Source organism: Taudactylus pleione, unplaced genomic scaffold (genome assembly GCF_031769625.1).
Source record: "Taudactylus pleione unplaced genomic scaffold, aTauple2 ptg000015l, whole genome shotgun sequence".
Taxonomy (NCBI): Eukaryota; Metazoa; Chordata; class Amphibia; order Anura; family Myobatrachidae; genus Taudactylus; species Taudactylus pleione.
Window position 1 is genome coordinate 23,879,253 of NW_028284417.1, and position 22,221 is coordinate 23,901,473.

The 22,221-nt window shown below is 48.4% G+C and overlaps 1 protein-coding gene across 5 annotated transcripts in view; it reads left to right on the top strand.

The window, feature by feature from the left end:
* Window positions 1–22,221, top strand: part of SNX14 (sorting nexin 14) — a 146,814-nt gene that overhangs the window by 93,589 nt on the left and 31,004 nt on the right. For all 5 annotated transcript variants that reach the window (XM_088472009.1, XM_088472007.1, XM_088472010.1 and 2 more), the window contains one exon: window positions 20,536–20,700. In XM_088472009.1, coding sequence (XP_088328135.1) covers window positions 20,536–20,700 — 165 coding nt within the window. The remainder of the gene's footprint in view (window positions 1–20,535; window positions 20,701–22,221) is intronic.

The following is a 22,221-nucleotide window of genomic DNA, read 5'->3' on the forward strand; positions in this document are numbered from 1 at the left end:
ACAGATTTGTGTTTTATGGGAGGTTGGCAAAAAGTAAATAATTTTGCCAATATCTCTCACAAAATCATGTTTGACCCACAAGTAAAGGAATATTCCATAGACCAGAGGTTCCCAAATGTGGTCCTCAAGGCTCCAAAACAGTTCAGATTTTAGAGATATCAATGGTTAAGCACATGTGGTTAATTCAAATTGACTGAGATACAATTAAGCCACCTGTACTCAACCATGTATATCTCTAAAGCCTGAACTGTTTGGGAGCCGTGAGGACCGTGTCTGGGAACCTCTGCCATAGACTGATGATACCAACATTTCCCAGGCGCATCATTCCAAGACTGCTATCACTTACTCAATGCTATTGGGATTGTTCTCTACTGGATTGGAAAAAATTTTGAAAGTAGAGGACAAAATAGATAAGACATGATCTAGACATATCCTGCTGCAATCTGCAAAATAGTTAGTTGCCCAATTCATACAGCAAGAGCCAAATTGGAGTGAATACAAAGAAAATTCTGGAGTGGCCTATTTCTATTGAAAATCTGTGCAAAGATATCAAACTGCTGTCCACTTAATGTCCCCATCCAGTTTGATGAAGCTTCAGTAATATTGCAGAGCAGCGATGAAAATTGCAGTGTTCAGATAGATGCACAAAGCTTGCTGAGACTAACCCAAATTGCCTTTGTTATAATAAAACAAGAAGGGGTGAACACTTCTGTAATCAATTATAGTCTTTTCTCCTTCATCCACTAGGGGACACTGGAGTATACAAAGGGGTATAGACGGGTGATGAGTGGAGCCAGGCACATAAAATATTGTTAAAATACAAATTGGCTCCTCCCACCTCTATACCCCACTGGCCTCAGTTTTAGATTAGTGCCAGAGGAAGCCGGGTGCTTCTTGGCTGTCTGCCAGTCCTGTTGTTTTATTTAACTTTCTACTTCAGGGTCCATAGGGGGTCCACAGGGTTGACCTTGGGGGTATAGGTTGGGAACCAAATCCGGGCACCACGCAGTTAAAGCTTTTAGCTCCCAGGATGCACTTGGGTCCACTCTCCCTATAACCCCGCCCCCCAGCCAGAGGCACCTCAGTTTAAGTTGGTGCCCGGCCGGAGTCGGGTCACCGTTACTGCAGGGGGGCTGCTTAGCAGCCTCTAAGCTTAAAAGAGTTTTGTTTTATTATTTTTTTACTACTCTTCAGAGCGGCAGCATCAGACTGTCCAATGGACGTCTGAGCTGCCGCTCCTACACCCCGCCGGCGCTGCGACGCCAGTACAGATCTGGGGATCGCAGCGGGACCCCAGAGTCTGTACTAGCCGGGCTCTGGAGGAATCCCTGGGCTGCTGCCGGATCGACGGGGACAGGTAAGTCGCGTGGTCACCGCTTGCGGTGACCCGCGTGTACATGCAGCCTTATGCCTCCGGTCTCTGGGGACAGACCGGAGGCGCTAGCGGTGGCGGCGGGCTCCCCCTCCATGGAGGCATACCCCGCGTGTCCACAGCCCACCAGGGATTATAGCGGCAGCGGGAGCCGGCATCCTGGGGGGTCAATTGCTAGCCAGGGGAGGAAGCCTTCCCTGTCTAGCGGCTCCTCCCCTCAGCTCAGCGCGCCTTTCAATACTACAGTCTGGCGTCGCTGAGCTGCTTCCTCCGCGGGCCACGCTTCTTCTGAGGTCTCCAGTGGCCATTTTCTCTCTGTGGTGCTGCAGAACTCTTAGGATGTCAGTGAGCCCAGTCCCCCTGCGTACCTGGCCATTTTGGGTGAGTGTACACAGCGCTATAGCCTTCCCAGACACTGAATCTGGGCAGTTGAATGTAGCGACATTGTGCAGTATATTATATGTCATGCTTATGTATGTATATATATTTTTCTGCATTGTATGTGACTTATGCTAGTGCTGACTGTCTGCTTTTTCTCTCACCTGTCAGTGTATATCTATCCCTTTTCTTTATCTGCCCTAATACAGGTGTACCTGGGGTGGTTCTGAGACCTCACATATATATATTTGTTAATATCTGTGAGGTTTGTCACATACTGTTGCGTGCTGCACGTTGCCATATTTTAGATGGAACTGTGAGTTGCGTACGCTGATAATGGGTTCCTGCAGCTAATCTTAGCGTCAGTCAGGACCGGTATGGCGCTGCTTAATATTTCCGTCAAGATAGTCAGATATATCTGACCAGGAGATTGCACACGATACTGCACCCATTATTGCTATCCTGCAAGTCATAGCCTGCAGGAATTAGTGCGGAGGATTTTAACTCAGAAAGGTTTACGTATGCGGCACCATCTGGTGCCGGGCCCCTTGCACGACCCCCTTAAAGGGCGTTGTTTCTCAGGATCCTCTCCTTTGAGGATCGCCGGGCGGGCCCCATTGTCGTCACTCGCTTGGAGTTACTTCACCATACTGCCCTTTTGAACTCGGGGTATCTCGCAATTTCTTGCAATTTACCCCTGTGTCACAGACTATCGCTCCCTGCCGGGGTTTTTCACAGTACATGAATTACCTCCGATACCACATCGGTCTGTCATTCCCCTTGCAGGGATTACCACAACGGCCACCCTGGTGGATGTCGTTTTATACGAAATACTAATTGGCGTGATATACGCCCTGTGGTTACTGACCAGTGGCTCTGCCGTGAACTGGATGGTATATTCGGCTCTTTCTCTCTCACATGGGGGGAGCCGATCTCAAGTATTATTATCCCTGCTTTGGGGCTGGTAGCCAGGCTCATTCTGGATATAGAGAATGTCGATCCTGCACCAGTATCATACATCTCCCGTTTTCTGCCCAGCGGGTGGATCTCATAGCGGGAGTCTGGCTGTCCCCAGATACGAGGAGTCACAAAGGCCTCCTGTTTCCCATTCCCTGAGGGTCCTCACAAGTAATGGAAATCCCCTTCTGGGATGGATTTGTATGTTAATCATCGGGTTACAGGCATTAATACGCCTCCCATCCCGGCCTGGACGAATTTTACGGATCCGTAGGTGGTAACTTTGCCTGAAATCAATGTACTCGTTTTCAGGGCCTGTTGCCCGTCCTACCATGGCCATCGCATGGTGATGCTTTTGTGACGTTTTTCCCCTCCAACACGTCTGAGGTTCAAATATCTTTTTGCCGCTCACAAAATATGCAGTGGTCATATGTGGGATTACCTCATGGGATGCCGGTCTTCTAACTTTCAGGGTTTCGGCGGCGTCTGTATCCGCCGCAGTACCCTATGGCTGCGTTATGGGAAAGCAGAGGTGCACACTCCTTCCAGGGGGAAGTTCTTGTTTGGTCCTGACCTTGACAAGATCGTTGCATCATTGGCAGTATCACTAATGGGGAGATACCGTCTTTAGCTACTCCCACTACATTCGGACTAACTCTGTTAAGTCTTTTTGTCCTCAGGGTCAGCCTAAAGGCCTGTTTTTTCCTAGGCTGTCGGCCTCCACGGGGGCCACCATATCCAGTACCGAGCAGTCCTGGACTTCCGGACGACCCTGTTTCTACACCTGAGGATATACCCTCAGCCTGACGGGACAGGTCTACATCTGGGGAATTTCCAGAGTGAGGTACTGATTCTCAACGGCCTCTCATTGCTCATGCAGCCTCCTCACAGGCATTGTTACACGGGGCCTTCTTCAGAACTGATCAGGGCCTTACAATCCCAGAAAGCTATACAGTCTTTGTGGTAAGCAGAGCTATTTCGGCCAACCTCACTATCTCAGTGAGGGACTGGTTGTTCTACTCTCTTTTTGGGGCGGTGACCGACTGGTCCTCCTTTGCCTATACTCTGTCTCAAATCCCTGAATCAGATTCCAACGGTGCCTTGACTCAGGTGGAATCGTCCATGCTCCATCATCCGATGTTTGGAACCTGGGGATTTTATGGTATATCCGAGTATTCAGGATACGTACCTACGGGTACATACAGAGCCCTCTCATCAGCATGGGTTCAGGTTTGCTGTGCCACAGCAACACTTGTAAGTTTCGGGCTCTGCCTTTTGGGGCTGTCCTCAACTCCACCGGGGTTTACCAGCTTTATGGATTTTCTGACAGTTCACCTGTTCAGTGTATCCGAATGCTCCTTTCTCTGGACGGTCTCCTGCTTTTAGCAGGATCACCAAGGTACTTTACCGCCAGGTCAGGATAACCGGGGCTTCTTCTCGGCACAGATAATTAGTCAACGGAGGAAAAGTCCTCCCTGCATCCCTCACAGGGTTTTCTTCATCTGGGAGCACTGCTGGATTCTCAGAATCTGAGAATTTTTCTGGCGTAAGACAAGATCTCCACTCTTCAACTTCGAGTGTGCGGATATCTACGCAGTCGACATATGTCATTACTCTTTGTGATGCGCGGTCTACCAGAGTGTCTACCTTTTGGTAGGGTGGAATGTGCTCAGTTCCATTCCAGGCCTTGCCATAATTGACTCCCCTCCAGATGGATCGAGTTTTTTCCATCGGATCGCTGTTCGAACGATGATACTTTCTCCGGAGGCGAGTTGGTCTCTGTCCGGGTGGCTATGGCCATCTCGTCCAGGGTGTTCTTTGCTAAAGACAGTGTCTGGTCCGCATTCGTTTCGGGGCAGTTGGACGTCTGTCGCTTCTGCCCTGCCACTTAACTTGTTGATACTTTAAGCTGTCTTGGACTTTCACTCTGGCCTAATCCATTTGTCACGGTAAACCTGAATAGGTTCAGTCCGACAGTGTCACAACAGTGGCTTCCATCTAGGCAACACTGGTAGTTGGGTGGCAATGTTAGGAATGTCATCCATTCTGACATAGTCCAAGGGTCTTCTCCTGGCCAACTCTGCAGTGTTTATTCCCGGAGCTCTCCATTGGGAAGCGGGCTTCCTCAGCCGTCACGGCGTGCATCCCGGGGACTAGTCTCTTCTCCAAGAGAGGTTTCAACTCCTGGTGAGCAGAGGGGGCCTCCCTGAGGGGATTGATCCCCATGGCCTTCTGACTCGATCACACATTACCGGTGTTACAGTCCAGCTCTAGGAGTACTGAAGCTACCTTCAGTGACTCTTTGTCAGTGAAGTGGTCCTTCCACTTTGTGTACCTGTGTCCTCCGGTCTCCCTTCTTCCTCGAGGTCTTCGGAAGTTTAATTCGAGACGGAGGGGCTTTCCTTCTGGGGGCTCCAGGTCGTCCCAGACATCACTGGTACTAAGATTTTCGGAGTCTCCTCCTCGATGCTCCGTTCCTACTGCTTCACTATCTGGACCTGTTGTCTCAGGGTCCTTGTTTTTCCCTGGATCTGGATCGCTTGTCTTTAACTGCGCCCCTACTGTGGTCATCGGGCTTCCCTGGCTCTGTCTTCATTGAGATGTTTAGAGCAGATAGGCCAGACTTTGCTGGGATCTGCCACGGACTGTGGCATACATAATTCTTATGGTATCGTACCTGTCGATACGATCCTCCGGTGTCCAGGATTTCCAGATATTCTGGCATTCCTTCCAGCTGGCTTGGGTTTCACCCTTGGCCTGGCCTTCCTGACAGTGCAGATCTCTACACTGTCGGTATGGTTAAGATATGGAATTGCTCCGCTCTGGTATCCAGTTCATCCTTTGGAGTGTTTTCTGGATTATGTCTCCACTTGTCCTCCCTAGGGACTCCTGGGGAGTTAGTAGTGGTTCTTTGTTCCCTCCGGGGACAGTCAATGGAACCGCTGGTTGTGATAGCCATTACATGGTCTATTGTTTAAGCTCTCTCTCTCTCTCTCTCTCTCAGGGTGTTTAAATCAACCAGGAGAGTGTCTGAATGGGGAGCGTTCTCATGTGGCTCCCTCTTCTGGAGGGCATCATGTCAGGGTGTGAGTTGCTCTCGCCCTGTGTTTCTTCTTAAAGTGGTTTTTAGGTTCCATATTATTCTGGAACTTATGGTATGGCCATTCAGTTCCCAGTCCTCTCGGCTGTTGTGGCCTCATGGACTGGGGTCTGGCCTCTTTGGCTTTATGTGATCCGTTCAAGTTCCTTATGGTAAGCGGACTCCTTATTGGTGGTCTGCGGTTTCTGGTTTTAACAGGAAACGATGGCCGGCCTATAATGAAATGTTGACTGGATGGCCTTGTATGTCTTCCTCAGGGGCCTACCCATGGGTGGGCATTTCTGTCGTTGAGGCTTGTTTTTTTTCTCGGGCCGTGTAACCCTCGTGGGCGGCTCGTCGTGGCGCCTCGGCTGTTTTGCCTTACTAGGTGTCCACGTGGTCTTCTGTCCATACCTTTTTAAGGTTCTAGGCATTGGTTTCCTTTGCCTCTCAGGATGCTTCCTTTTTGGCGACGGATTCTCCTCTCAGCACAGGAGCGTCCCCACCCTTGGTTGAACTGCTTTGGGACATCCCCAAGGTCAACCCTGTGGACCCCCTATGGACCCTGAAGTAGAAAACAAGAGATATGGTAAGAACTTACCTTTGTTATCTCTGTTTCTACGAAGTCCATAGGGTCCACAGGGCGCCCGCCCTGACGCACCTGGCTTCATATGGGCTGTGTTACTGGTCACCGGCTTCCCGTCTCCTTTTCTGTGAGTATGGTTCTAGAGTGTTCCAGTTTTCTCTCTCTTTTTCTCTCCTCCTCCGGCCTTTGGCTACTTACAATCTGAGGTGCCTCTGGCTGGGGGGCGGGGTTATAGGGAGAGTGGACCCAAGTGCATCCTGGGAGCTAAAAGCTTTAACTGCGTGGTGCCCGGATTTGGTTCCCAACCTATACCCCCAAGGTCAACCCTGTGGACCCTATGGACTTCGTAGAAACAGAGATAACAAAGGTAAGTTCTTACCATATCTCTTGTTTTTCTAATTATTTTCTTCAATGATTTTCAGAGGCAGACTGCATGCTGCTGCAGTCTACCTGTACCATGGGAGCCACCAGAGGGTACACACCTTAGCTTACTGAGGCTAGTGTCCAGGTCCCTCACCACAGGGTCACAGAACCCTATGTTCCCCCACGCTCTGGAAGGCCAAGCGTAAGTATAACCCACCACCCTTGATTAGCATGGGTGTTGGGCTGGTCAGACGCGAGTCTCCAAGCCCATCTAGGGAAGCGGAGCACAGCGTAACAGGCGCTGAGTCACATGACCTCCGCAGCTCACCGGTAGTTGGGCGTGCGCTATACAGTGATATGCTTTAGTGCTTTGCTTCAGCCATACGCACTATATATAGAAGCACTTCACCGCTCAGTATTTTGCAATTTTGCGGGTCCCAGGCTGGGGCAGGATCTTAGTGGCCCTGCTCAGATAGCTACACTGGGGCTTCCACTGTTGGGGGAGCTTCCTGATAACCCAGGCATGCTGCTAGCTGCTCATGGGGCTAGACTCTGTATCCCATAAAAGGGGGAGCATTCTACATATAAATGCTGCATTCTCTCTGCATTACCAGCTCATACTGACAAATGCATCTGTGGGCATAGACGTTGATATATTGTTCTGCAGGTTTGTGAGCCCCTTCTCTCATGCAGTGGGAAATCTAAGTTACACTTAAGAGTATGTGACAGCAGCAGCGTCAGCATATTTTTATCAATAAAAATACTTGTGCCCTACCTGCTCCTTTCTGATCATACTGTGCCCCCTCCCCCCCTCTTTCCCCTGTCTAGACATGGCTGGGAAGGCAAGTCTGTGGGACCTCTTCTTGAAAAGAGGACTAGTCTAAACTGCTTGTTTGTGCAACTGCCTGATAATCCATCATGGTAATCTGACACCACATTTTGGGATTATGCTATATGTTATATAAAATTTTCTGTACTCTGAAAAATACCTGTAATATAATAGGTCATGGCTTCAGGTCTCCGTTATGACAATTTAGCACTATTTGAAACCTGCTGCTGGTTTCACAAACGGGGGAGTTACGGTTCAGTAGGTACTGTTCTGCTCATAGTGTATGACAGTATGCGTGCCCCTACCAGGCTGATTATTGCCATATGCCTGCAGGAATTCTGGAATGATATGCAGACTGTAGCTACCACTGCTATCCTAGAATATCTGTTTTAGGAATATCTTTGCATGTTTACAAGGTTATAAGACAACTTGGCTTACTTGTGCATTCATGTATTTGTCCTCTCAGTATTGCACTCCATTATTAGGCATTGCTTGGGGGTGTAGTTACCCCTCTCATGTCAGTTTGACTCTCTGCCATAAAAGCCTACCTACATTCTCTTTTTACTTAGGCCATAGCTGCTTGGCCCTGTGCCTTATGTACAGCAACTGCAACTTCTGGTTTCTACATCAGGGTCCATAGGGTATCCACAGGATACCTTGGGGTATAGGTGATGACGTCAGGCATCGGGCACCATAGAGTTAAAGTTTTCAGCCTCCCAGGATGCACTAGAGTCCCCCTCCTATACCCCGCCTCCGAGCCAAGGCATCTCAGTTTTCGTTGGTGCCCAGCTCGGAGTCGGATGCACCTGTTTAGAGGGGGGCTAAGGTTAGCCCCTGAAGTTTCTTCGTAAGCAGCTGTTGGCTGCTCATCTGGAAGTACAGCATGGACAGTCAATGCTGACGTCCATGCTGTCTTCCCTACACCCCCGCCGGTACCAGAACGCCGGTACTGAACCGGGGATGCTGGTAAGCATCTGGGGTCACAGCTAGCGGTGACCCCAAATGTTTGGGACCATGGCCGGATTCAAGGGGGCAGCAGGTAAGCAGCGGGGTCCTGCGGTGGGTCCCTGCTGAGTACATGGTCCAGAGTCCCCAGGCAGGGGGCTCCCTGGGGACTGGCTGCAGCGTGGAGCCAGGTAACTAACCTGCGCTTCCACTACCCCCGTGGGACAGCGGACCGCGGCTGAGCGGTAGCGCCTGGCGTCCCAGGGGTTAATTGCAGGCCAGGGGAGCGCGCCTTCCCTGTACACAGCCGGCGCCTCCCCCGCTGCACACAGCCCTCTCTACATCTGCTGACTGGCCCTGTGGCAGCGCTCCTACGCCAGGCCGGCCTCCTCTCTGCTCCTCGGTGACCATCTTTGCTGAAGCATGGTGAGCGCTGCGGGACGCTGATGATCGGTGGCATCGTGGTCTGGGTCCCCCGGCATACCTCTCCTCCGTTGGTAACAGGTCGGTGTATGCAGCGCTGTGTCCTACCAGGCTCTCTGTCTGCGTAGTTTGCGGACAATTATTTTTCTAAGTGGGAATCCCCTCAGGTGGATTCTCATGTGACACGCCTGGTCCGAAGTGCCACGTTGCCCATGCCCTCCATGTCCTCCTTGAAGGATGCTACGGATCGTAAAGTGGAGATCTGCCTAAAGTCCGTTTATTCCCTCACGGGGGGGGGCAGCCAGGCCGGCTATGGCCATTTGTTGGGTAGCCAGAACTATGGAGCTCTGGGTGGATAGTTTGGAGGAGTCTTTGGATTCCGACTGTTCGGCTGAACAGACCGAGTTGGTAGGCAATCTCCGGGATTCGGCCACTTACATAATGAAGCGGCTTTAGATATCAGTACCCTAACTTCTCGGATTTCTTCGGCAGCTGTAGCTGCTCGTCGCACCTTATGGTTGCGATCTTGGAAGGCGGACGCTGATTCCAAAATGGGCTTGGAAGCTTTGCCTTTTAATGGAGAAGTCCTATTTGGTCCGGATCTGGACAAAATTGTAGCCACGCTGGCGGCAGCCAAATCTGCATGTCTCCCGTCTGCTGCAGTTCCTTCCAGTTCAGGTACGTCGGCCTTACAGGGCCCAGGGTAGGCCTAAAGCACAGTCTTTTCCCCGACAGGCTGGCCCCAAAAAATCGGCCAAGCCCCGGAAACAGGCCTGGAGTACCAGACGTACGGCCCCTAAGTCAGATGACAAGCCTGCGGCCTGACGGTCCGGGCCTCCCTTTGGGGGATCCCAAAGTGGGAGGCCGTCTGCTGCAGTTCGCCCAGTGTTGGTCGGTAATCACGACAGACAGTTGGGTTCACGAGGTGGTTTCTCACGGGTATGCCCTCTCCTTTCGGCACAGGCCCCCATCCCGATTCTTCACCACGGGTCTTCCATCAGACCGGAACAAAGCCACGGAACTGCGGAAGGTTTTGCACACTATGCTCCAGGCTGGAGTTATAGTGCCTGTTCCATTCTCCCAGAGGGGCCTGGGTTTCTATTCAAATCTGTTTTTGGTGCAGAAACCCAATGGGTCGTACCGTCCGATCCTCAACCTCAAAGCACTCAACAAATCCTTGCGGGTGCCGAGTTTTCGGATGGAGACCCTACGGTCCATCATTCTGGCGCCGGAACCTGGGGATTACATGGTGTCGTTGGACATACAGGAGGCTTACCTGCATGTCCCTATTCTTTTACGCCATCAACAGTTCCTCAGGTTTTGCAATCCGCAACGATCACTTCCAGTTCCGGGCGTTACCTTTTGGCCTGGCGACAGCACCACGTGTGTTCACCAAGGTTATGGCGGTCATGGCAGCTTCCCTGCGACTGCAGGGAGTCTGCATGTTGCCGTACCTAGATGACCTTATGTTGGTAGCATGATCTCCAGAGCTCCTTCTACGCCACTTGGACCTGACGATTGCGGTACTGCAACGGCATGGCTGGTTAATAAACTGGCAGAAGTCCACCCTGATCCCGTCTCAGAGGATTCTACACCTCTGAGCCTTATTGGACTCCAGACACCGAAGGATCTTTGTGACGGGGGAAAAGATCTCTGCCTTACAGTTGAGGGTGCGCAGTTGTCTGCAGAGTCGCCGTGTGTCTCTGCACTCGGCGATGAGGTTACTGGGCTCCATTGTTCAGTATTCGACATGGTTGAGTATGCCCAGTTTCACTCCAGACCTCTGCAGCAATTGATCCTGTCCAAATGGAATGGACTGCCTCAGAGTCTAAAGTCCCAGATGATGGTGCTCACTCAGGAGGTTCGCCTGTCCCTAGCCTGGTGGTTGCAGACGACCCATCTCAGGAAGGGACGTCCATTCTGGGTGGCGAATTGAGTCCTGTTGACAACGGACGCCAGCCTTCGGGGCTGGGGAGCAGTCACGGGTCCACACTTGTTCCAGGGCAGGTGGACTCAAGCGGAAACAGAGCTTCCAATAAACATCTTAGAGTCAGACAACGCCACCACCGTGGCCTACATAAATCGGCAAGGAGGAACCCGAAGTCGGGCGGCGCTCGTAGAGGTGTCCCGAATCCTGGTTTGGGCGGAGCGCAATCTCCTGGACATATCAGCAGTATTCATCCCGGGAGTCCTAAACTTGGAGGCGGACTTTCTCAGTCGCCAGGACATTCATCCAGGGGAATGGTCTCTGCACCAGGACGTCTTTCAACTTGTGGTGGACAGGTGGGGTCTTCCAGAGATCGACCTCATGGCGTCACGACACAACAACAAGTTGCCGGTGTACGGGTCTTACACAAGAGATGAAAAGGCGTCTTTGGTGGATGCTCTGTCCGTCCAGTGGACGTTCCGGTATGCTTATCTATTTCCTCCGTTTTCCCTTCTTCCACGGGTAATCTGGAAATTCAAACAGGGGCGCTCCTGTTGATAGCTCCTGCGTGGCCCAGACGGCACTGGTTCTCAGACCTCCAGGGGCTGTCCGTGGACATTCCTCTGCGGTTGCCGTTACGACCGGACCTACTGTCACAGGGTCCTTGTCTTCACCCGGACCTGACTCGGCTGTCTTTGACGGCGTGGCTGTTGAGACAGCCATGTTAAGGTCCAGGGGGTTTTCCAGCTCTGTAGTGCAAACTATGCTAAGGGTTCGGAAACCATCTTCTGCAAGGATATACCATCGTGTGTGGCATACGTTCTTCCAGTGGTGTCGGCCGAGAGGTTATGCCCCTTGGGTGTTCCGTCTGTCTAGAGTGTTAGCTTTTCTACAGGCGGGACTGGCCCATGGGCTTCGCTTTGCATCTCTGAAGGTGCGGGTGTCTGCCCTGTCAGTCTGGTTCCATCATAGGATTGCTGCAATCCATGATGTGCGCACCTTTATGCAAGGTGTTCTTCGGATTCAGCCACCTTTTGTTCCACCGGTGGCGCCTTGGGGTTTAGCTGTGGTCCTGAGGGCTCTCCAGGGACCGCCGGTTGAACCACTGGGCTCAGTGGACCTTAAATGGCTGACAGCTAAAACAATTTTCCTTCTGGCCATTGCTTCAGCCAGACGTGTTTCTGACTTAGGGGCTCTCTCCTGTAGACCCCCTTTTCTGATTTTTCATAGGAACAGGGCGGTGCTGCGCACTCGTCCTGGATTCCTTCCTAAAGTTGTTTCAAGTTTCCACATCAACAAGGAAATCGTTGTACCGGCTTTCAACTCACCTGACCTGTCAGTGGGTGAGGCCACTTTGGACGTTGTGCGGGCCTTAAGGATATGTTGACCGCACTTCTTCGTTTAGGAAGTCGGACACCTTGTTTGTCCTCCATGGCTTCCGTAAAAAGGGTTGGCCTGCTTCAAAGTAGACTTTGGCAGGTTGGATTCGTATGGCCATTTCAGAAGCTTATCTTCATGAAGGCCTTCCGGTTCCATCCTCTGTGAGGGCTCATTCCACTAGGTATGTGGGTCCTTCGTGGGCAGCTCGACGTGTTGCCTCTGCAGTCCAGATCTGCAAGGCTGCCACGTGGTCCTCTGTCAACACCTTTGTGAGGTATTACGCGTTTGACACCTTTGCCTCTCAGGATGCTTCCTTTGGGCGGTGGATTCTCCTTTCAGCACAGGAGCGTCCCCACCCTTGAAGGATACTGCTTTGGGACATCCCCAAGGTATCCTGTGGATACCCTATGGACCCTGATGTAGAAAATATGAGATATGGTAAGAACTTACGTTTGTTATCTCTATTTCTACGAAGTCCATAGGGTTCCACAGGACTCCCGCCCTGTCGCACCTGTGCTGCAGATGGGCTTTACTCTGGTCACCGGTTTTTCCGTCTCCCTCTGGTAAAAATGTGATTCTTGTGTGTCCAGATCTTTTTTCTCTCTCTTCCTTCTCCTCCTCCGGCCTATGGCTTGGTACGTAACTGAGATGCCTTGGCTCGGGGGCGGGGTATAGGAGGGGGACCCTAGTGCATCCTGGGATGCTGAAAACTTTAACTCTATGGTGCCCGATGCCTGACGTCATCACCTATGCCCCAAGGTATCCTGTGGAACCCTATGGACTTCGTAGAAATAGAGATAACAAAGGTAAGTTCTTACCATATCTCATATTTTTCTGTACCTAGGGCCCAATTCAAATCCGCTCGCAAGCGGCTCGATAATTCCCTGCGCATGCGCGAGCCCTGCTGAGCGGCTGTCGATGTTGATTGACAGCTCGCCCCGTCTTGTGGGCAGGTAGGGTGGATGGCCGGACAAATGCAGGCGTTCCCTTAGGCATTTGTTTTGAGGGGTTACTGACATCACTAGTGATGTCAGTGGTGGACTTCCTGCTCTATTAGAGCAGGAAGTCCACTCGGGCTTGCGGCAGCTAGACCCCACCCCAGGTTCTCGTCGCAAGCACGATGGTCGCGATTATCGCGACGGTCTCCTGGCCGCTCGTACAAGCTATGGATGGTCTCCCACAGCTTTGCGAGCGGCTGGAGAAAAAAAAAATAAAAATATGCCCACATTCAGAGCGAACGCCCGCCAGCAGCGAGCGGCTTTGAATGAGTTCCCTAGATTGAATAGACTTGGTCAGACTCTCCTTGTTTTTCAAGCATGAGCACATAGCTCTATTAGCAAGGGTCTGCCTGCACTGAGAGACAATATTGAGATGCGATGGATTTGAATCCCGGTTGTGACAGTGTTATTAATGTAATGCTCTCTATCTCCATTATGGGTTTAAAGGCACTATTTGGTAGAGGGTTAATTCCCTTATTGGATCTTTTGACTGATAGGCCTTACCCGATATACTTTTGTGTCCATCCTCCTGTCACAGCTTTTATCCCTCCTTCCTGGAGCAATACGTATTGCCTGACATACACACCCTGCCTACTCCCACTCCCTTCTTCAGTTGTGATAGATTCTATCAATGCTTACGAAGGCGGTTGACATGATTGCATTATCGTACCTATTTCAAACTCTACCTCCTTACAGGTGTGAGGTTTTACCTAATTTACTCTTAACTGGTATTATGGCCTTGCCTGACACTCCATATCCCTGCTACACATATGCTGTCACTGTAGCAAAGAGAGAGCCACATGGCTGATCGCAGCATCCAATCCCTGGGGATCCACCCCTATAAATTCAATTTCTTGACTGGATCCTATTACCAGTAGAACGTCTCTTCTGCTGAAGTTACATATCTGTGCTGACCTTCCAGGTACTCTGTATCTGAACGGTTCCAGTTCCAAGTCTGGTTATCACAAGTCTCCAATTCTATCTAATGCTCCAGTCTGGTTTTCCACTGAGATTTGTTACTACCTGCCTCCATTGGTTTCAGCCAACATCTCCAAACATTGGTCACATCAGATCTCTCCAAAAATTGGTCCCTCTTAATATCTCCAAATATCAGTCCCATCCGATATCTTTTAAACATTGGTATCAAACTGACCCTACTGATCAATTCAGCATCATTAGTCCCAAACCGATTTTACTCTTCTATTCAGTATCATCAACTCCAATTCTGTTCTATTCAGCCCATCATCAGATCCACATCATCGGTCCTAGTCCGATATCATCATCTTCAATTCTCATTCTAACCTGCTGAATAATAAAGACTTTCCATTCTTGTTATCGGCTTTGGGCTCATCATCCACTGCAGTTCCTCTACCTCCTCACATTAATACATTAGGAAGTCCTGGCTGAAGCCACCCAGGTTCATTAATGCTTCCCAAGTCTCCTCTTCAGCCTCCCACGCCAGTTTGTACTGGCACTATATATCTAGCTGAGAATCAGGCACAAGCTTGTAGGATTTACACAGGATCTTGTTGCTTGCCTAGAACACCAAGAGGCCTCACTGGGTCAAGTGTTTCAGTTCCTCCAAATACTGACTAACCATCTGGATTACATCCAATCCACACTTACAGGCTCAGGAGCTGCCACTACATCTATTCCGATTCCTCCGGCTCCAGTTTCCTCAGCGGTACCTCGTCTACACATTCCTACTCCTGCTAAATTTGCAGATGTTTCTTGAATCAATGCGCAATTCAGTGTGCGCTCCAACTGAGCATTTTTCCTACATATCATACCCGTGTGGCATATATAATCTCCCTATTATCTGGATCTGCCTTAGACTGGGCTTCACCCTTATGGAAAACATCTGATCCCATCCTATCATCTTACAAAGAATTTGTCACAACGTTATGACAAATCTTTGATGAGCCTGGGAGTGTCGTTTGCATCGGCGGACCTTCCAAGTTTCTGCCAGGGTTCACATTCTGTAGGCCAGTAACTGGTGCAGTTGCAAATACTGGCTTCAGAACTTTCTTGGAATGATTGAGGATTCTATGCAGCTTTTTGGAATGGCTTATGTTCTTGTTACCCGTGACCTTCCAGACATGTTAGAGGACTTGATCTCTCTGTGCACCAAGGTGGACTTGCACTTTAAAGAACAAGCTATTGAGAGATGAAGATTTGTTCATCCTAAGCCTCGTTCATCCCTCTCCAAAGAAATCTGATTGCATCCTCTCAGTTTCAGGCACAGCTGGCAACCTTGTCACATCTGATTTAGGTCCAGCAATGGGCATTACCAACGCAGAGTCTGCTTCATTCTATCTACCTCACAGAAGTTGATGGAAGCCGCATCCTAGAGGGTACAATTACCCTTCAGACTCTACCTTGATGCTCTGTACTCTGAACTTTGAAGTTTTCTTGTCATACCCAGGATATCGCATTCCATAGTTCTGGGATTGCCCTGGCTCCATCTGCATAATCCCCAAATAGACTGTAGAACCTCTCAAGGTACTTCCTGCTTCAGTTCTTGTATTCAAAAAGTTCTTCCAGCCTGCTCTGCTGTTCCATCTTATCCGGATACTCCCCCTCCTCCTTATGAAGTATTCACTGATGTTTTCAGTAAAGCTGGTGCTGAGGTACTTCCTCCTCACCGTGAATGGGATTGTCTAATTGATTTAATCCCTGGGAATTCTCCTCCCAGAGGGTGAATTTATACGCTATCGCACCCAGAAACAAAAGTGCCAAGCCATTACTGACTATATCCAAGAGAATCTTGAAAAAGAGTTAATTTGCCCTTCCACCTCACCCACTGGTGCCGGCTTCTTTTTCGTAAAAAAAATCGGATGGAGGTTTGCGTCCCTGCATAGACTACAAGGGTCTGAAAGACATCACTATTAAAAATTGCTATCCTCTGTTGAATCGTAAATAAACCTTTAGTACATTCCTGCCTATAAACCTCTAAGATTCACCTGCCTAGAACCTCTTAAGACAAAACCTGCCTATACCTTCTAAAACCACAAGATGTCGCTAATTAGCGTCGTGTTTAATTACACCATTAATAATACTCTAAGACAGTTGAATAGCGGTCCAACGCGCTAAAGATTATTATTCAGGCAAAAGTACAGATGTTACCACGCTAAGATCTAACAATGAGCGCAAAATAAATTGTACAAATATTAGGTCATAAAGTACAGTCAATACATACGCGTGCGCTCTGGGACCAGATACCGGCATCAATAATGAGACCTTCGTCGAACAGCATAACAGGAACACCGCAGACTGGCATCTCATTTCAGAGCACTCACATATATACCCGTACTGGGATAAGCAATACAATAGAATACGTTGGTTCCTCTTCTTGCTTCTTCCGTTACGGTACAATTCATAGGTCAGTGCAAAGACTCAACCCAGCCTCTAACAGCCTGATTGTGTTCACCTTCCCGCTGCATAATAAATCTAATCTAACTATGGCATACAACATTTCAAGAAGTTATTCTCTCTAACATTCATATTTCATAGCCGCGTGTTCTGATCTCCTCACCGATGCCACTGGATCGCTGTGGGAACAGAGTAGATCAGTACGGCACCAAACATGGTCCAATTGTCATTTACTAAGCCATAGTTACAGAAAACATTCATTTCTTTATATGCTGAAATTGCGATTAAACCAAGTAATAATCATTCCTTTTGCACTGCGGGACCATTGCTTTTAAATGTGTATGCGGGGAGAAATGACACTAAATTGTGTTGTGTGGTTGAGGGTCTGTGGGGCACTTAGCGACCAGCACTAAGTTGGAAAGGCTTCTGTGTATGTGTGTGAGCATGCCAGTATGGGTTTGGGAAAGATCACTAAAAAGCTGGCTGTGCGTCTAAATCGCTATTTTGCATTGTCCTGTGTTTAACATGAAGTGCAGGGAAAACACCACTAATTTGCTACTTTTTGCTACATCGCGTATGTGTTAATGTGAATGCAGGGAAAACACCACTACTTTGCTACTGCTCAAATATAAGTCTGTGGTGATTTTAATGTGTTGGAAAGTTATTTTATGTCTGCTAAACACCGTCGGTAGGTGTTGGGGGAAGATTGTGAAAAAGCTGTTCATGCTACTTTTTAGCAACTTTGCGTTGTGAGTAGCAAAATTGCTACTTTTAGCAATTTTGCACTGTGGATTGTGTACTATGTATTTTTGACAAAATGGCGCTTGTGTAAGCTTTCTTTTCTAAAATGAAGTCTTGCTGCCATTCAGAAAATGGCATCTTGCGGCCAGTCGCAAGATGGCGTCGCCGCGATTAAATTTTAAGCTGAACTTGTCTCAGCCAATTATTCAGCTTTGACACCTCCCTCTTAATACAGCGCTTTTGGACTGAGTCAGTGGAGCCACTATCTTCACCAAATTGGACTTGCGAGGAGCATATAATCTCATACGAATTCGGGAAGAAGATGAGAGGATGACCACATTTAACAGCCTCGACCGTCACTACAAGTACCTCGTTATGCCCTTCGACCTCAGTAATGCTCGCGCAGTATTCCAGCACTATGTCAATGAGATATTTCCACATTAGGCTGTACAAACATGTTGTTGTCTATCTTGACAATATTCTCATATTCGCGAATGATCTGGAGGAACATCGCAGGCAGGTAAAGGAGATTCTGACACGTCTCCTTTCCAATCGCCTCTACTGCAAATTGGAGAACAGTGTCTTTGAAGTACCCTTCACCAGGTACACCATATGAGCTGGTTATGTTGGCGGCATCTTGAGATGATTTCCCCTGCAATTCTCCCTTTCACGCTGCCTCAGACTGACTGTCCTCAGTATAAGAGTGGCAAGGCAGTAACAGTGGCAGAGAGGTGAAGGTGCCGCTCCAGCTGCATTTCCCTGCAATGCTTACCACATCATGCCAGCCCTCGTTGGACCTCACATGCGGTCAAACCACACTGCACTATAATTAATAATGCAGTTCAGTTAGTTTACTTGTATCAATGCACTCTGACTTGCATATTCAAAGCTGGATGTTCTTCCTTGTATGGCACAGGGCAATTGGATCAATCAAATTTGTAATTATGGCTTTCTGAGTGTCTCCCTCTATCTTCCCATCCTTTTGTTTGCCCTCTGGTTTGGCATCTCCGGATGGTTACCAAGAAAAAACAAGGGGTAACAAATAGAACAAACAGGTATTCTTTCTGAATTCATTCGGTAGTCTGCGGACATCGCTAACCTGACTACATCCCAATAACAAATCCATGATTTTTCAACCGTATGATAGCGCATACCTACCATACCTCTCACCGCACGTATTGAGCAAACATCTGTCCTTATGCGACAGTCTCTCCTAGGTGTCCGGTGGTCCTGGATGCTTATATCATCTTCCTGGATGCTTATATCATCTTCCGCAAGTCCACAGCGGTCCTCCTGGTGGCTCCGTTATTTTCTTCTTTAGCGGGGGACCCCTTGGGAGCCCGCTTAACATTTTTTGTTTCCAGATTAGGTTATAAAGCCCTATTCCTGCAGCGCGACAATATCCCAGAGGCTGTCATTTCTTCTATGCTTCGGGTCAGGCAGCCAGTTTCGGCTGCACACTATCTTCGCCTTGAAAGTCTGATGTCGTTTGCTGTGAACTCCATGGGTTTCCATCTACCTCCTTCCAGCTGTACCGTCGTCTTCTGTTCTCCAGGTGGGAGTGTATGCCGGTCTGCGCCTGGGCTCACTCAGCATGCAGGTTGCTGCTTTATCCATCTTCTTTTGCATCAATTGGCCCTACTACCCTGTTTACAACCTTTCTGCAGGAAGTTTTTAGGGTCCTCTCCCTTTTTTTTGTGCCTCCTACTGCCCCAGGAGATCTCAATCTTGTGTTGGCTTTCCATCAATTAAGATGTGTTTTGAGCGCCTAGTCTTAGTGACTTCCCACTATTGCCCTGGAAAACAATTCTATTGTTTATATGAGCTTTACCTTGGGTGTGTCGGGGTTTGGAGCTCTGTGCTGTCACTCTCCCTTCCTCAATGGTTGGGCTGGGTTTTGCACGCAGCTGGTTGTTTGGCCAATGCTGGTCCCTACCTTCCACATTACTTAACCCATTGTGTTTTGTGCTCGGCTGATGATGCATCTTCACGGGCTCTGGATGTGGTTAGGGCTTTTCGAGTCTGTTTCTTGTACTGCTTCCATGTGCAGAACAAGTTCTATGTTTGTGCTCTGTCATGTCTGCAGTAGGGGCTGGCCTGCTTCTCAGCGAACCCTTTCCAGGTTGATCAGTCTAGATCATTGTCTGGCTTATGTAGCCAATGGTTAGCCTTCGTCTCGTTCTACCTCTGCTTATTCTATGCATTTTGTGGGGTCCCCATGTGTAGAGTTTTCTGATTCTCAACTTTCCGTGCGTCTGCTCAGTGTACAGTCATACTTTCGTTAGTTCTACCTGTACATTTCTAACATTCTTCACTGTTGCTTCCTTAGCAACTGTCTCTGGATTTGGTTGTAGAATTCTGCAGGTGGTCAGCGCCTTCCCACATGGGAGGCCAGCTTTGGGACATCCCCAGTGTATACTCCAGTGTCCCCTAGGATCCATTTCTCGGATTACATAGGGGACACTGGACACCCTCCCAGCACTGTTGCTTTCTGCAGTGTTCTTTGGAGAGTTTCCAGACATTGGTTGGCTGCAGCTTATCGTTTTGTTGTAGCTTTTGCTCGCTTTTTCGGTCCATGGACTTTTTCTTATTTGGTTCCTCCTTCTTCTTTCTCTACTTCCTCTGTTGTCTCTGCTCTATCTCCACTAGTGCTTGGTTAATCTTAATTGAGGCCAGTGGGGTATAGAGGGGGAGGAGCCGACTTCTATTTTAATAATACTTAAAGTGCCTGGCTCCACTGATCCACCCGTCTTAACACGTGTATACTCCAGTGTCACCTATGGTATTTATCGGTAAGTACCAAAATCCTGTTTTTTTTTTTTTTTAAATGTTATTTACAAGTTTATCTTCTTTTGCCATCACAGTGCACTTTGGGTAAATTAATAGTAACAAGTAAATCCACTTTGGTTTCATGATCTAAAAAATACAATGTGCAGAATGCAGGTGATGGTGATTACCTTGTATAGCCAATGTACCTGTCACACTCATGTGACTAATTTAACTGTGCCTAGTTAGGTGGCATGAATATGTAACATTGAAAAGCTCTGTAGTTAAATCTAAAGACGTGTTATTTGTAGCTATGTTTTACTACGCATTGTTAAAGAATAGATATTACTTTAGCATAATAGCAGGTGATTTATATATAAACCTATTACTAACCACTGCTCTTTATGAATTACTGGCAGGACGTTGTGTTTTCCACATTCCTGATTGGTTTCATCACCTGTTGATGGGAGGACGAATCCTTTTAAAAAATACGCTTGAGACCTATACGGACCACTACCTGCAATGTAAACTGGAACAACTTAGTCAAGAGCATCGATTAGTTTCGCTAATTACACTTCTTAGAGGTATGTACATATCAGGAGTAGCCGAGCCAATGATAAACACCGCAAGGAGCGGATAATGGTTATACACTCCTGCAACTAATGTTTCCCAGGGGTTATCAGTACAGCAGTATTAACCAAAAGAGATAGTATATAATAGTATTGTGATGCTTCTTCCTGTTAATGGAGTTAATTGAAACCTACCAAGGTATGTAAATTGTGTATGTATTATTAGTTATTGTGTATATATTGTTGGCTAAGTAAGTCTAGACATGTTATTGTTTAGTTTTTCTATTTTTTTATTGCCAACATTTGGTTGTGAACGGCTTCATGCTCTGGTGTTTTAATTGTGCAAGGCCGTTGTGCAGGATGTTAGGATGATGATATATGTATATCTATGTTGTGCCCCCCGTCACCCCAAGGAGGGTGTTTTTAAGACACTTACTACCGAAGACATCCATACACAATCTGGTGGAGAGGTTCATTCTATCTGTAGATACTGAACATAGTCACTGACGCTGTAAGCCTGTACAATATTCTCCAGTGAAAGGATAGGCAGTGAATATTCAGGATGCCCAGATATCACTTGCTCCTATGGGGTGGATATGAGTTCCCGGTGGTCGGCATCCCGATAATGAAAATCCTGAAAGCGGTAGGTAAGTATACTAACTAACCCTAGCCTCTACCCTAACCTCCCTCCCTGGTGCCCTATTCTAACCTCCCCCTTAGTGCCTAACCCTCCCTCTAGTGCCTAAAACCAGCCCTCCCCTAATCTCCGGTACTTACCTTCAGGATGCCGGCGATTGGTATACTGGAGCCAGGATCCCAACGGCGGTATTTAGACCATTGGCATCCTGCACGCCGGTATGCTTACTACATAACATGCCGCAGCCTAATCCTAACCTTTAACTACCTTTACATGACAATGTAATGGTGGTTGTTCACATGGCACTACATAGATGCATTCATTCCCATTCTCATAGGGTCTCTTTTTCTGGTAAATAAAGCTTCATTCTCCACAGAAGAGTGACAAGCCTCTTGTCAAGGTACATTATTTACATTGTACTGAAATTAAGCCAGGAATGATTTGGGCAGTACCGCAATAGCTAATGTGTTTTTATATGTATTTTAGTCTTGTGTTACAGAAACATGGCTATCTGTGCTGACCACCATGGAAAATAAATGGGCCACATATGCATTCTTAATTTGTTTAATATTGCGTGCCTATCATTTTAATCTTATAGCTTTATCTGGATAAATATTGCTCCACAATTAAACAAGGACTTTCTACTTCAGGGTCCATAGGGGGTCCACAGGGTTGACCTTGGGGTATAGCTGGATCTGGATCCACGGGCACCACGCAGTTAAAGCTTTCACTGCTCCCAGGATGCACTTGGGTCCGTCCTCCTCTATACCCCGCCCCCGAGCCACAGGCACCTCAGTTTTAGTTGGTGCCCGGCCGAAGTCGGGTCACCCTGTCGCAGTGGGGCTGCAGGAGCAGCACCTAAGCTTTATTTTAAAGAGAAAATTTTTCATTTTTTCTTC